Below are 12893 nucleotides of genomic sequence, written 5' to 3'. Positions count from 1 at the left end.
GTCGGAAGGGGAAAATTCGGAAATTGTAAAATGTTCAGCGTAAAGGTTCGTCCAATGAAATTTGTACACAACACTGCGTTAGCGTGTTTAAAGGCTAGCCGCGTTCTCCTTGTGTTTGTTGCTCCTAGGTGCAAACAATCTACAAATCTGTGTCTTGTGACTTAAGGGCTGCATAGTTTTTTTTTAACTTTTTATTCATCAGAATTAGTTGTATAGAAACAACTATTTAATAAATAGTATTAAATGAATGAAATTTTAAAGGCTGCGGTGATTAATGATAAATTTATTAAACTGATCATATTTTTACATAAAACACTTATTGGCTTTCACGGTTTGCTGAATTAGTAACAAAATCACTATAATAGTCCTTACTGCCCGGAAAACATTTTCACAAATCAGTTTTTTTTCTTCAAAAATGATCGATCGATACGTATTTATACAAAATCAAATCGTATCTAAACATTCGTTAATGCGTTTAAGACCCGGAATGGTATTTATATCTCGATCGTTTCTATTTGTTCGTCAGCCAATTACACTTTGTTTTTACATATAGAAGTAATTAAAAACCATCAGCATTTAAGTGGGAGAGTTTTATAGAGAAAAACATATTGGTAGCGGAAACAATATTAACAAGATATAAATCTAAATATTTTCGTACGCAACCTTTTGATTAAATAAAACTAAATTAAAACATTATTTTCCACAAACTTTAATAATGTAAATTAACATATTTCGTCGTAGTAGAAGCGTGTTTTTAAGAATAAAGAGTATTTTTCTTCGCCAGTTTAAAATGTCGGCCACTTTTCGTGGATTATGTGAACGACAATGCAATGTGTTTTCCGTAACTGGTATATAACCCGGGCAAAAATATTGGCTCGCGTTAATAGGCCTTTGTATTTGGGGGGTCTATTTTTGTACCACACTATAATTGTTAGTTCTTTTGGATGAATAACCCGCACCGTTTCGTAGCTGGCCAGTTTTTGGTTCTAAAAGTCAACACTAGGATGATTCGTGGGAGGCGGGGATAAATGTAATATTCATTTTATTCGTGATAACGTCGAGTCTATTCGAGAGGGTCCTCGTAATCGTTGACGATACCCATTCGCTTCCCCAAGTTTCTAATTTTGAAGACCACCTGCTCTTGGACCAGGTTAAAACACATGGCAATCAGAGCCATTCCAGTCAGTAGGTACAAGGAGCAAATGACGAGTTTCTCTTGAGAGCCCGAGTCGGAGACCACGGTATCACCGGGCACTAAATCCCCGAACCCGATCGTGCTTAACGTCACGAAACAAAAGTAATAACCGTCCAAATAGTTCCATTCTTCCCAGAGCGAGAACAGCGCTGCGCCGCCGCAAATGTACGCCGTGATGAGCGCCAAGCACAGAGTAATGGGCACAGTCACGCGCGTCTTTCCGTAATCCAGTTCTTCCTCTTGATGAAGAATTCCGGGCGCGATTCCGATGTTGGCCGTGCCGCCCAACGACTCCAACTTTAATTCTTCTTCGCGCGCGGCCGCGAACTTATTAACATAATCGATGGAGTTGTGAGCGTTGGAAATGGCGTCGTGCACGACGATGTGATGAATGCGGTACTGTTCGTGGGGAGGCGCCACGTGATGGTGATGCAGATGGTGGTGCGGTCGACGCCTTCTGCCCGAATTGTAGCCCTTGCAGTAGCACAAATGGCCGTAGACGTACTTGAAGGCCTTAGCCAGCAAATCGCCGATATTCGTTAAGTACAGCAACATCAGAGGAATGCCCGCAATGGCGTAGATTATCGTCACTATCTTGCCCCAGTTCGTCTTCGGAGCGATGTTTCCGTAACCTTCGTAGAGAAAATGAAAATATACGATTAACAATCGGACCATGGACAGGGAAAGGAGGTGATTACTGCAATGAAGGCGAGAGAAAACGTGGACGGAATTATGACGGCAATCCGCGGAACTATATTTCCACGTTGATTGAGAACCAGTGCGCAATTCGCCCGCCTTTGGTGCGTGAGAAATATTGTCAGATAAGAGTTTCGGTGTCTTTTTTGCGATGCTTTTATAGGGTATTAGCATTTTGACGGGGGTATTTCTTGGCGAATATCAATATTCATGACGACCCATTTAATGACATTTTAACGAAAATTTATTGGAGAAAAGTCCATCCTAAAGCCTAGAGTTCTTTGGACAAAGATTTACGTATTTAGTATTCAATTTGAATAACTAGCCTGAGACTTGTAACTTCGATAACATTAAATTTAAGCTTATGCCTATTTGAAGGCTTAGAAATAATGCAAATAATTTTGGAATATCATAGTGAAATATGGGGAGTGGACATTTCTTGATTTCTTGCTGTATATATAAAATTAAATAATGAAATAATTTTTGAGATAGTTTTCCCAGTTGGGTAAATTTCAATTTCACCTCTACGTACGACAACACTTAGCCTTTCCACTTCACACAGATCAACTTAGAAGCTTAAATTAACTGGATTTTCTTCTACTAAGCAGACGCTTTGTGACTTGAATAGCATATCATCTGCTTAGAAGACGAAAATCCAGAAATTTGGACCTCTATATAAATTGAAAGGCTAATTTTACAGAACCGGAAAGTGATATTTTGCAGAATATGTTTTTAAATAGCAAATATACAATACATCGATTTTCATTTGGGTAGCGCATATAATATATTTTTGTGGTGTTAGATTTTAAAGCAACTTTCGGCTCTATCATTGCCACCTGTATTATAAACAGGCCCCTGTTATTAGAGATGGCCATGAATCTATCCGAATCTTCGAAAAAATGACTTTCGTGGAGAGCGTGGAGCCATCTATTAATGGGAACGGAAGCTAAAATTCAAAATAGCGAAACAATAACGTCGTCAGAGAGCCATTATAGAGTATTATATTTAGACTACTTTTACTTTACTTAGTGAACTTTAATCTAAATTATATATCCCATATAAAATATATTGTAAACCATTACTATAACTGAAGTTATTGACCAATTTACAAACGAGCCACTCAACGCGAAGCATACTTTTATGTCCCGCCTTTTGGGCCAAAATGTAGCTTCAGCATCTTGTTTTGAAAAAAGAGCTACTTCACCTAGAGCCGACCTTTGCTTTAAATACACGGTATATTTTCCATATTCCGGTCGATCGACGTACGTCCCCACGCGGCGAAATATATAATAATATAATAATAATATAATAATAATTTATTTTGCAGAAATTGTTTACATGGTTCCAGTATATGCTGGTCTGCTGGAGTAGCTGAATTTTGGTACCAGTTCATCCAAGTATTATTTTATATGGTAATACTATCTCACAGTTCCAAAAGGCTGTATGTCTTTCGACCGAATCCCATTCGACCAAAGTTTTCCTCTAATATATTTCGATTTATCGCCCAACTGCGGGTTTCGGTTGAATGAGAAGTATTAAATATATTTATTACAATTAAAAAACGGCTCTGTTTATATTGATGTTTTTTTTTCATATGAAAATTTAAAATAATTAATTGATACAATTATGAGCGGATTTCAACTCAGCGTAGATCCGTGGTTAGGATAGGTTAGATGGGTTATGTTTAGGTTAAGGTTTAGGTTAGGTTAGGGGTAGCTTTGTTATGCTTGTTGACTGCCTCCTTTTAATAAAAAATCTAATAATATGTGGATTTTATTAAAATATTCTTAATGTGTACGGCATAAATAACAGTAAAAAAATCTGCCTAAAATTGCGGTTTTAGGTCGATTGGGATTCGATTGAATGGTACACAAGATTCAAAAAGACCGAAGGTCCAGTTGAAAAGAAAAAAATTCCAACATTACGTACAGTTATGAAATGGCGGCAAATAAAATAGTTCTACAACTGCCCATTATCACTCGACTTCATCCCATCGTACCTTTATAAATTAATTCAACGCACCATTAAGTGAGTTGCAATACCTCTTTTTTTTCTAGTTATTATCATAATCCCTACTTTGACTATTATTATTATCTCTGCAAAATCTTTTGGATAGTGAAACCATTGAGTTGGGAATAAATAGAGGTACAACTAAATCTGGCTGGCGCGGGACCAATTTCGTTCAATAAGGAGACTTTATCAACTTTATCGTTCTACCGTGGCGGCATCTGTCTATAGTAGTGGCAACTATATTGCAATTGAATTTTTTCGCGAATCTGATGCGAAATTGAAATGTATGATTACTCGTAACAAACAAACCTTTGATGTTGTTTAAAAATAATTTCATTCTGTCAACACGACCCTTTTGTAACTCAAGTTACGGTGAGTAATAATTATTTATTTTTAGCCATATAACTTTACAAAATATAGATGGCGCTACCGCCTAATTATAAAGATGCATTTCGTACAGTCCTATCAGAACAGGTCCCGCGTAACCATGGCAACCAAAATCGTAATTGTAATTCTAGCAGTATTATTCCCAATTCAATGAATGAAACCAAAGACCTCGATGGAAAAACTCTTCCACAAGTACGGAAAGAACTTGCAAACCTTAATTCAACAATGCCTCAATCCAATGTTCAAATTTGGATCCAGCTGTAATCGAGGCACCTTCCATAAAGTAACCCACTCGCATAGAGTGGAAGGCCCTATGGAAGCGCATGAAACATTAATTCTAACTGTCCAATTGGTTTTCGAGGCGTGAATAAATATAGTCCGAAGAGCGATGGTGTTGTTTTCACATTCCGTAGAGTATAAACTTAAATTTTTATCTAGATATTGTACATTACCTTTAGGCCAAATTGTTTATTTCACGCCTCGGAAACAAGAAGCTGCGAACGAAAAGTGTTCACAAGTTTCGCTGATAGCCTTCCACTCTATGCGAGTGGTTTACTCCAAAGTTCAGTTCAAATAATTTTAATCAAATCGGCATAAAGTTTAAAGCAACTGTCGGCTCTATCATTTCCACCTGTATTATTAAAAGGCCCCTGTTATTAGAGATGGCCATGGATCTATCCGAATCTTCGAAAAATATTATTTTCGCGGAGAGCGTGGAGCCATCTATTAATGGGAACGGAAGCTAAAATTCAAAATAACGTCGTCAGAGAGACATTATATAGTATTATATTTAGACCACTTTTACTCTACTTAGTGAACTTTAACCTAAATTGTATATCCCATATAAAATATAATGTAAACAATTACTATAATTGAAGTTATTGACAAATTTACAAACGAGCCAATCAACGTGAAGCATACTTTTATGTCCCGCCTTTTGGGTCCAAATGCAGCTTCTGCACCTTGTTTTGATTTCGACGCTAGCGACATCTGTTGAAAAAAGATCTACGTCACCTAGAGCCGACACTTGCTTTAATATATGCATGGCATTTGCATCAAATATAACACATTTTTGTTGTACCGAATTTAAAATATATTGTTGTACTCTATTTTCGTAACCACAGCGACAATATGGTATCAGACCCGGCTCTTACTGCTAGATCCAAACGCTAACCACCCCGCGTATCCCGTTTTATCTGAGCGTGATGCAAAATATATTTCGAATTAGGCCTTGAGGTTTTTACCCCGTTTTCCTGATAAATTCGTGTTCGTTAAGATGAATGTCCGGAAGTTAAAAAAAATTCTGTTAAAAAGTATTCGGTGAAAAATATCTTTTAACGCCTTTTTTTTTGTCCGATGTGGGGAGGGGCTTCAACGAGGTGACGAGAAAAAAATACGTAAAAAGTAAAAAGCGCCCAAAAAAGATTTGAGCCCCGGTGGCTTTCTGAGGATGCGAGACTGAGCCCAAGTCACTTTCTCTATCATACGGCGAAGACAGCGATTATAGAAGCCACGGCCACCTCAACTCAAGCGCGTAATTTGGACGACGGCAATCCCTTTTGAAGAAATCAGGAGCCCATGTAATTGCTTCGGCCCCTCTTTTTGACTGCTATGAAAAAAGGAAGGCGTTAAAAGATTTTATATTGTAAGCCTATAATATATATAAAAAGAAGTTTTCACTTTGGGGCCGAAATAGTTTTCGAGTAATAAAACTAACTGAGTTTATGATGTGTTGCCAGTATAAAAGACGATAAAAGACGTACCATCTATAAACAAAAATAAGGTACGTTACAACGGCCAAATTGGAAAACAGATATCGAAAACTTGTAGACTCGACGAGTGGCGGCTTCGGTAGAAAACAAAATTAAGTTTTGATTTTGTTTCTCTTTATAGCGGATTTTAGCAATGTCGGTTTCGAGCCGAGGAACTATTGCGCAGTTGTTTCGTCGGCTCAGCAAATCGGGATGCGGAAAACATTGCGATAAAGTCCTATTAAGTTTATGGGAAAGGTTTTGCTACCGTTTCCAATCAAGTTCAGTCTACTTATATATAGAGTTGTAAGCGAGGGGCTAACCACTCTTAGAAAGTCTGTACACCGGATTACACTTAGATTAGCGCTGCCAAAGGCAGGGACTTCAAAGATTACGCGTAATCCCATTAGTACAGTCAAAGGTACGGCTCTGTACACCGATTACGCGGAGTGATCAGCCCCTCGGTTGTAAGTCCGAACATTTTCCGTATTTTTCCGGAAAAAAAATAAAATAAAGTTTTCATTTCATGATTAGTCTAATATTGTTTGCAAATTTAAATAAAGAGGCATTTTCGCCACATTTCTTTCGAATATAAAAGTAAAACTAAACCTCTAGACTAGTTTTATCATAAAAACATTAAAAACTCTTAAAAAGCAATTTATGTTTAAAATTTTTATTTTTCCGATTTGTGGAAAATATTCCGCAATTCGGAAAACTTTCTTTTTTCGGAAAATTAACAACCGGAAATGGAATCAAGAACGAATTCAAGACGGAAGCTATCTATACTGTGTCCTGTTCGCCAAATCTTCCCTCGTGTAAAACTACCCCCTTTCTGCCTGTAAGGAGGAAGACACTTCGGTACGATCGTATTAAGGATTTACTTTTGTTACCCAAATAAAATAATAATAATAATAATCAGCTAGGCTAATACCCAAGGCACCACTTAGGCCTAAGTCATCAAGCGACTTTTAAAGCCATTAATTCAGATGGCTGGGTTACAATACCTAGGAGGGTGGTGGCAAGCCCTTCGTGCCACGTGAGCCAACAGCTCCCTACACTAACTATTACCGTTAACCTCAACAAGTTTTTATGGAAGGGGAAACCGAAGAGCTCAACTGTCTACCATATCCGCCAGGAATCCATAACGCTACTTGGAATGAATATCTCCCCATATTCCCGGTGGTATTTTGTGTTGGAACATTATGGGTTGGGCCAAAATACCGCCTTAAATGACGTAAAATTCGGTGACGTGAAAGCTCTCGCTTTTGATTCGTTATTTAAAATATACAGGTTTTTGTTAGTCGACTGCTAGTTTTCATCATCAGGAAAAAAGGGCAGAACCCATCGGCATAGTTGATTTAGATGTTTTTTCCGGTATTAGAGTCCGCGATAGATGAGTCATTAAAAGCAATTCATGATTTAGAAAAAAACAGTAGTTTGTAACCAAGCTTCCAAGAAAAGAGCGAAAATAATGGCCCGTAAAGATAAAGTTTATTTACTTCCAAACCTGAACAAAGGCCTAACAGCTCAGATTTAGAAGCATGGAGTGAAACAAACTGTTATCAAAATCCTGTGAGAGTTATCATAAAGTCCAACAAATTAAAGGCCATTCTATCATGATAGGATTTCGAACATGTATTCCATAGTGCTTGACAAAAACTGTTACAACCATGGGGTCTTTTCCTTGCATGAACCATGGACTAATTAATTATTACATGCATGAACTCAATACAGTCTTTAAACCGGCGTGGAGATAATGTTTAAAATGCCGTCCTCTAAAAATATGTTCATTTCCGAAACAACTGCTTCCAATCGTTTTTTAAAAGCAACTGTCGGCTCTATCATTGCCACCTGTATTATGAAAAGGCCCCTGTTATTAGAGATGGCCATGAATCTATCCGAATCATCGAAAAAAATTACTTTCGTGGAGAGCGTGGAGCCATCTATTAATGGGAACGGAAGCTAAAATTCAAAATAGCGGAACAATAACGTCGTCAGCGAGCCATTTTAGAGTATCATATTTAGACCACTTTTACTATATTTAGTGAACTTTAACCTAAATTATATATCCCATATAAAATATATTGTAAACCATTACTATAATTGAAGTTATTGACCAATTTACAAACGAGCCACTCAACGCGAAGCATACTTTTATGTCCTGCCTTTTGGGTCAAAATGTAGCTTCAGCATCTTGTTTTGATTTCGACGCTAGCGACATCTGTTGAAAAAAGAGCTACTTCACCTAGGGCCGACACTTGCTTTAAGTTCTTTTATAACTTTTTTATCATTCATATTTTGGTCTATCAGAACTATAAAATTATAACTCCACCAAAGACCTAATTAGCAAACAGACGATAGAGCAAACGACACATTAGTCACCTGGCTTGTAAACTCAGCCTAAAATGTTGCGCCACAACGGCGTTATGGATTCCTGGTGCCTAATTGGTATTAGAAATGGTAATCGATCTATCCGATTCTTCGAAAAAACTACTTTACTGGAGATCATGGTGCCATCTAGTAATGGCAATGGAAGCTATTATTTAAAATAGTTAAACATAATTAGACAACTTATACTCTACTTAGTGGAATTTAACCTAAATTATATATCCCATATAAAAATGTTGTTAAAAATTACTACACATGTAATATAAGTTAATGTGAAATTTCAAAACTGGCCAATCAACGCGAGGGCTATTTTTACGTTCCGCCTTTTGGGTCAAAATGTAGCTTAAGTATCTTGTTGGGATTTCGACGCTAGCGAAATCTGTTGAAAAAAGAGCTAGTTTACTTGGTTTAAATTCTTAAGACCTTAAAGGTTGTAGCTTCATGTTATCTTGAATTAATTCTTTGTGTAATTTTTACATTTATTTCGTTTTAACCTAGAAATTTTACTTCTAAGTTTACTAAAAAGGAAGGTTATTTGGAACTATCCATTATGTTAAATTATTTAACGATAAATTGACAATTTTTAATAATTTTTATTATAAGGAAAACATGAAAATGCGCTTCGCTTATAGTAAACAACTTTATATCGATTTTTTTCATCTAATAACTAAATAATAGAGGTTAAGTCCGCGATAAAAGACGCCAAAGAAGAACGTATAGGAGAGTTGACGTATCTTTAATGTTTCTGATTAATTTTTAATTTCTTATCCGGTCTTATTAATGGTTATAAAGTCCGAAATAAGAGGTAATTAACATTCCTTAATTGGAGCTTCGTTCCTTTTACGAGTAATTTGGTTTTTAAGTTAACTCTATTAGAGGTTAAAAAAGCGGAAATTAGAGTTCTTTATATGTTAAATTTTAATGTCTTAATCAGCTAAGTTTTTAATGAGAAATAAATGAAATCGTTGAGCTAAATTAAATGTTAAATGTATAAATGCTTAAAAAAAACGAAAATTTAATGGCTCAAATGTCGAAAACTTTATATATTCATATTTTAAATTATAAAAAGTCTTAAATCAATTTCGTTTTCAATAAAAAAAAGAATGAAATCATTGAGCTAAATTGTCAGTTAATTGTATTAATGCTTCACAAATCGAAAATTATAAAAACTTGTATTTTAAACTATAAAATTTCTTAATGATCAGCGTTTACCATGAAAACTATAATTTTTTTTAAACTATAAAAAGTCTTAATCAGCTTCGTTTTCAATGAGAGACGTATTAAATGGTTGAAGTAAGTTCTAAGTTACGGATTAAATGGTTTGAAACGGCATAAACTAGAAATACTTTTATTTTAAACTATAAAAAGTCTTAATCAGCTTCGTTTTCAATGAGAAAGAAATGAAATGATTGAAGTAAGTTCTAAGTTAACGAATTTAATTATTTAATAAAGCGAAACCTAGAAATACTTATATTTTAAACAACTAAAACTATTAAAATCATCCTCGTTTTGAATGATCTAGAGAAATGAAATCGTTAAGGCAAAGAATGAATATAATATGTCCTTCTAAAACGATGACTCGAAGAAATTGGTTCTCGGTCTTCTTTTATAAATATATTTTTCGCGCCGTCATAAGCGTCAAGGACAAAAATGACTCTATTAAGAAACCCATTCGGCGAGATCGTAAGAGTCAATCGCGAGCCCATATTTGAAACACGCGTTTTTAACGAGCAATTTTCAATTTTTTTTTTCTTCTCGTAGTTGGTTCTAGTAGCCGATAAAACCGAACAAGAAAAGATATTCGAAGGATATTATTTATTACCCCTTCGAAGAGATGGCGGGTTTTTTCCAAGCTTGATTATTTGGAAAAGGTCCAACTCATTTTCGTAAACACGTTTTTTTTTCCCCGCTCATCAGAACTTCGAAAAGCGATTCGGCTATTTTACTCTGAACCCTTCCATACACAAACACAGCCAAGGCTACGCGAACACCCTTATAAACAGTACTTCCATAATGTAAATATTTTCGTTTTATTTTCGGTGTGATTTGGAGGCGGAAGTCGCCAAATAGGAGTTGAAGTTACTAAGCCTAATTATGGGTTGTGCTAAAATCTCTCGTATAATTGGGATCGATTTGCAAATGAGGTTTTGGACCGAGACCCCATGGGGTGCTTAATGATATGATTATCTTAGCAGTAACGGTTCTCTGTTTTGTATTTGTTGAACGGTATCAACGTAAGTCCATAACTACGTTATTATAAGTGTGTTACTTTCTCGGATATATTTACTGATATGTATGTGTGGATTATGATGTTTCATAAGAGTGTTAAATAGCTTATGATAGCTATGTGTGGATAGTTATGCTCAATAAGTGTGTTGCTTTCTCGGATATATTTACTGATATCGATGTGTTGATAACTATATTCCATAAGAGTTGTTCTTTGTCAAAATAGCTAATGATAGCTATGTGTTGATAATTATGATCAAAAGTGTGTCGCAAGGTAGAAAAATACGCAGATTAAAAATATCTGATCACGCGGTTATACCATGTTAGGGTATAAAAGCAGGTAAATAAGCCTGCTATACCTCACAATGTACATGTACTGTAACGCGCAAAAACGTAATTTTGAAATCGGTCAATTGCTAGAGAATCGTTTATATTTTGAAAATAGGGCTTGAAAATTTTCAAATTATCATTCGTTGGATATTCTACCACATGCTACGGAAGGTGAATCTTTTGTTTTTCTAAAAACATCAACAATTAAGATTCGCAATTAAATAATAAATGTACGAAATATCGAGTGAGAAAAATAGCATATTGGTTTTTATAAAGTTTTGGTTTGATGTGTAGACATGGACGAAATATCGAACTTTTCGTTTGCTAAGTAACCTTTTTTAATTTATAAAATTAATTACTTATTTATTTTAAAATTGAATATTTTAAAATTCATTTTAACACTAATTAAGGAATGTTGAATTTTTTATAACACTCTTTGTTTTTCCAATGAACTAAGATAATAAGAAAACACGGTATAATTAATTTATGTTTAAAAAATCATTTTTTATAATTATTAAATCAGATAAAATCAAGATTAAAATAATTAAATTGGATAAAATCATAATTAAAATGATAAAAATGATTATATCGTGATTGAAATGATTAAATCGTGATTGAAATGAATAAATCGTGAATGAAATTAGTAAATCGTGATTGAAATGACTAAATCGTGTTTGAAATGATTAAATCGTGATTGAAATGAATAAATCGTGATTGAAATGATTAAATCGTGATTGAAATGGATAAATCGTGATTGAGATGGCTAAATCGTGATTGAAATGACTAAACCGTGATTGAAATGGCAAAATCGTCATTGAAATGACTAAATCGTGATTGAAATGACTAAATCGTGATTGAAATGACTAAATCGTGATTGAAATGACTAAATCGTGATTGAAATGATTAAACCAAAATTAGAATGATTAAATCGTGATACTGTAATTTAAATAATTTGAAAAAATGATTATTTTCTTATGAAATACGTAAATTTCTAGGATTTCTTTTATGAATAAATTCAATATATATGATTAAATTTTATAAGATCACGTTTTTCTTTTTATTTATGATCAATCGCGCGCTTAAATTTCAGAAATTTTTAAATGCTTTCTCGATTAGTACACTATAAGAGTATCTTAAGTTGCTCAGTAAATTTCAGTGTATCCAGAAATTTTCGGAAATCTAGGATTAATAAGTTTAAATAAAGATACCATGGAGGATCAATTTCAGACGTCCTATGTACAGTTTTTAATTATTTCAAGTTATTCAGTTTTGGATTAATATAAATCTAATTTATTAAGTTCTTATTTATTTTAGAGTTCTGTTATTTATTTCTGATTAATAGAATTCTAATTTTAAACGTTCTGAATCATAATTATAATTAATATTATTCTAATTTATAAAGTTTCGAATTTAAATTCATGTGTTTAAAGTTCTGAATTGCAATTCATGTGTATAAATTAAGTTCTGAATTGAAATTCATGTGTATAATGTTCAAAATTGTAATTCATGTGTATAAAGTTTTGAATTGCAATTCTTGTGTATAAAGTTCTTAATTTAAATTCATGTGTTTAAAGTTCTGAATTGCAATTCATGTGTTTAAAGTTCTGAATTACAATTATGTGTATAAATTAAGTTCTGAATTGAAATTCATGTGTATAATGTCCAAAATTGTAATTCATGTGTATAAAGTTTTGAATTGCAATTCTTGTGTATAAAGTTCTTAATTTAAATTCATGTGTTTAAAGTTCTGAATTGCAATTCATGTGTTTAAAGTTCTGAATTGCAATTCATGTGTATAAATTAAGTTCTGAATTGAAATTCATGTGTATAATGTTCAAAATTGTACTTCATGTGTATAAAGTTTTGAATTGCAATTCTTGTGTATAAAGTACTTAATTGAAATTAATGTG

At 34.1% G+C, this 12893-nt stretch overlaps 1 protein-coding gene across 1 annotated transcript in view; it reads right to left on the bottom strand.

The window, feature by feature from the left end:
• Nucleotides 1-381: 381 nt before the first annotated feature.
• Nucleotides 382-12893, bottom strand: part of LOC149960330 (TWiK family of potassium channels protein 7-like) — a 50350-nt gene continuing 37838 nt past the window's right edge. The window contains exon 3 of the mRNA XM_090165236.1: nt 382-1827. Within this exon, the coding sequence (XP_090021362.1) occupies nt 1064-1827 (764 nt within the window). The 3' untranslated portion in view covers nt 382-1063. The remainder of the gene's footprint in view (nt 1828-12893) is intronic.

The sequence above is a fragment of the Leiobunum rupestre genome, chromosome 2, assembly GCF_980474605.1.
Source record: "Leiobunum rupestre chromosome 2, qqLeiRupe1.1.hap1, whole genome shotgun sequence".
Classification (NCBI taxonomy): Eukaryota; Metazoa; Arthropoda; class Arachnida; order Opiliones; family Sclerosomatidae; genus Leiobunum; species Leiobunum rupestre.
Note: the sequence above shows the minus strand (reverse complement) of the source record. Positions and strands in the feature narration are given on the sequence as shown.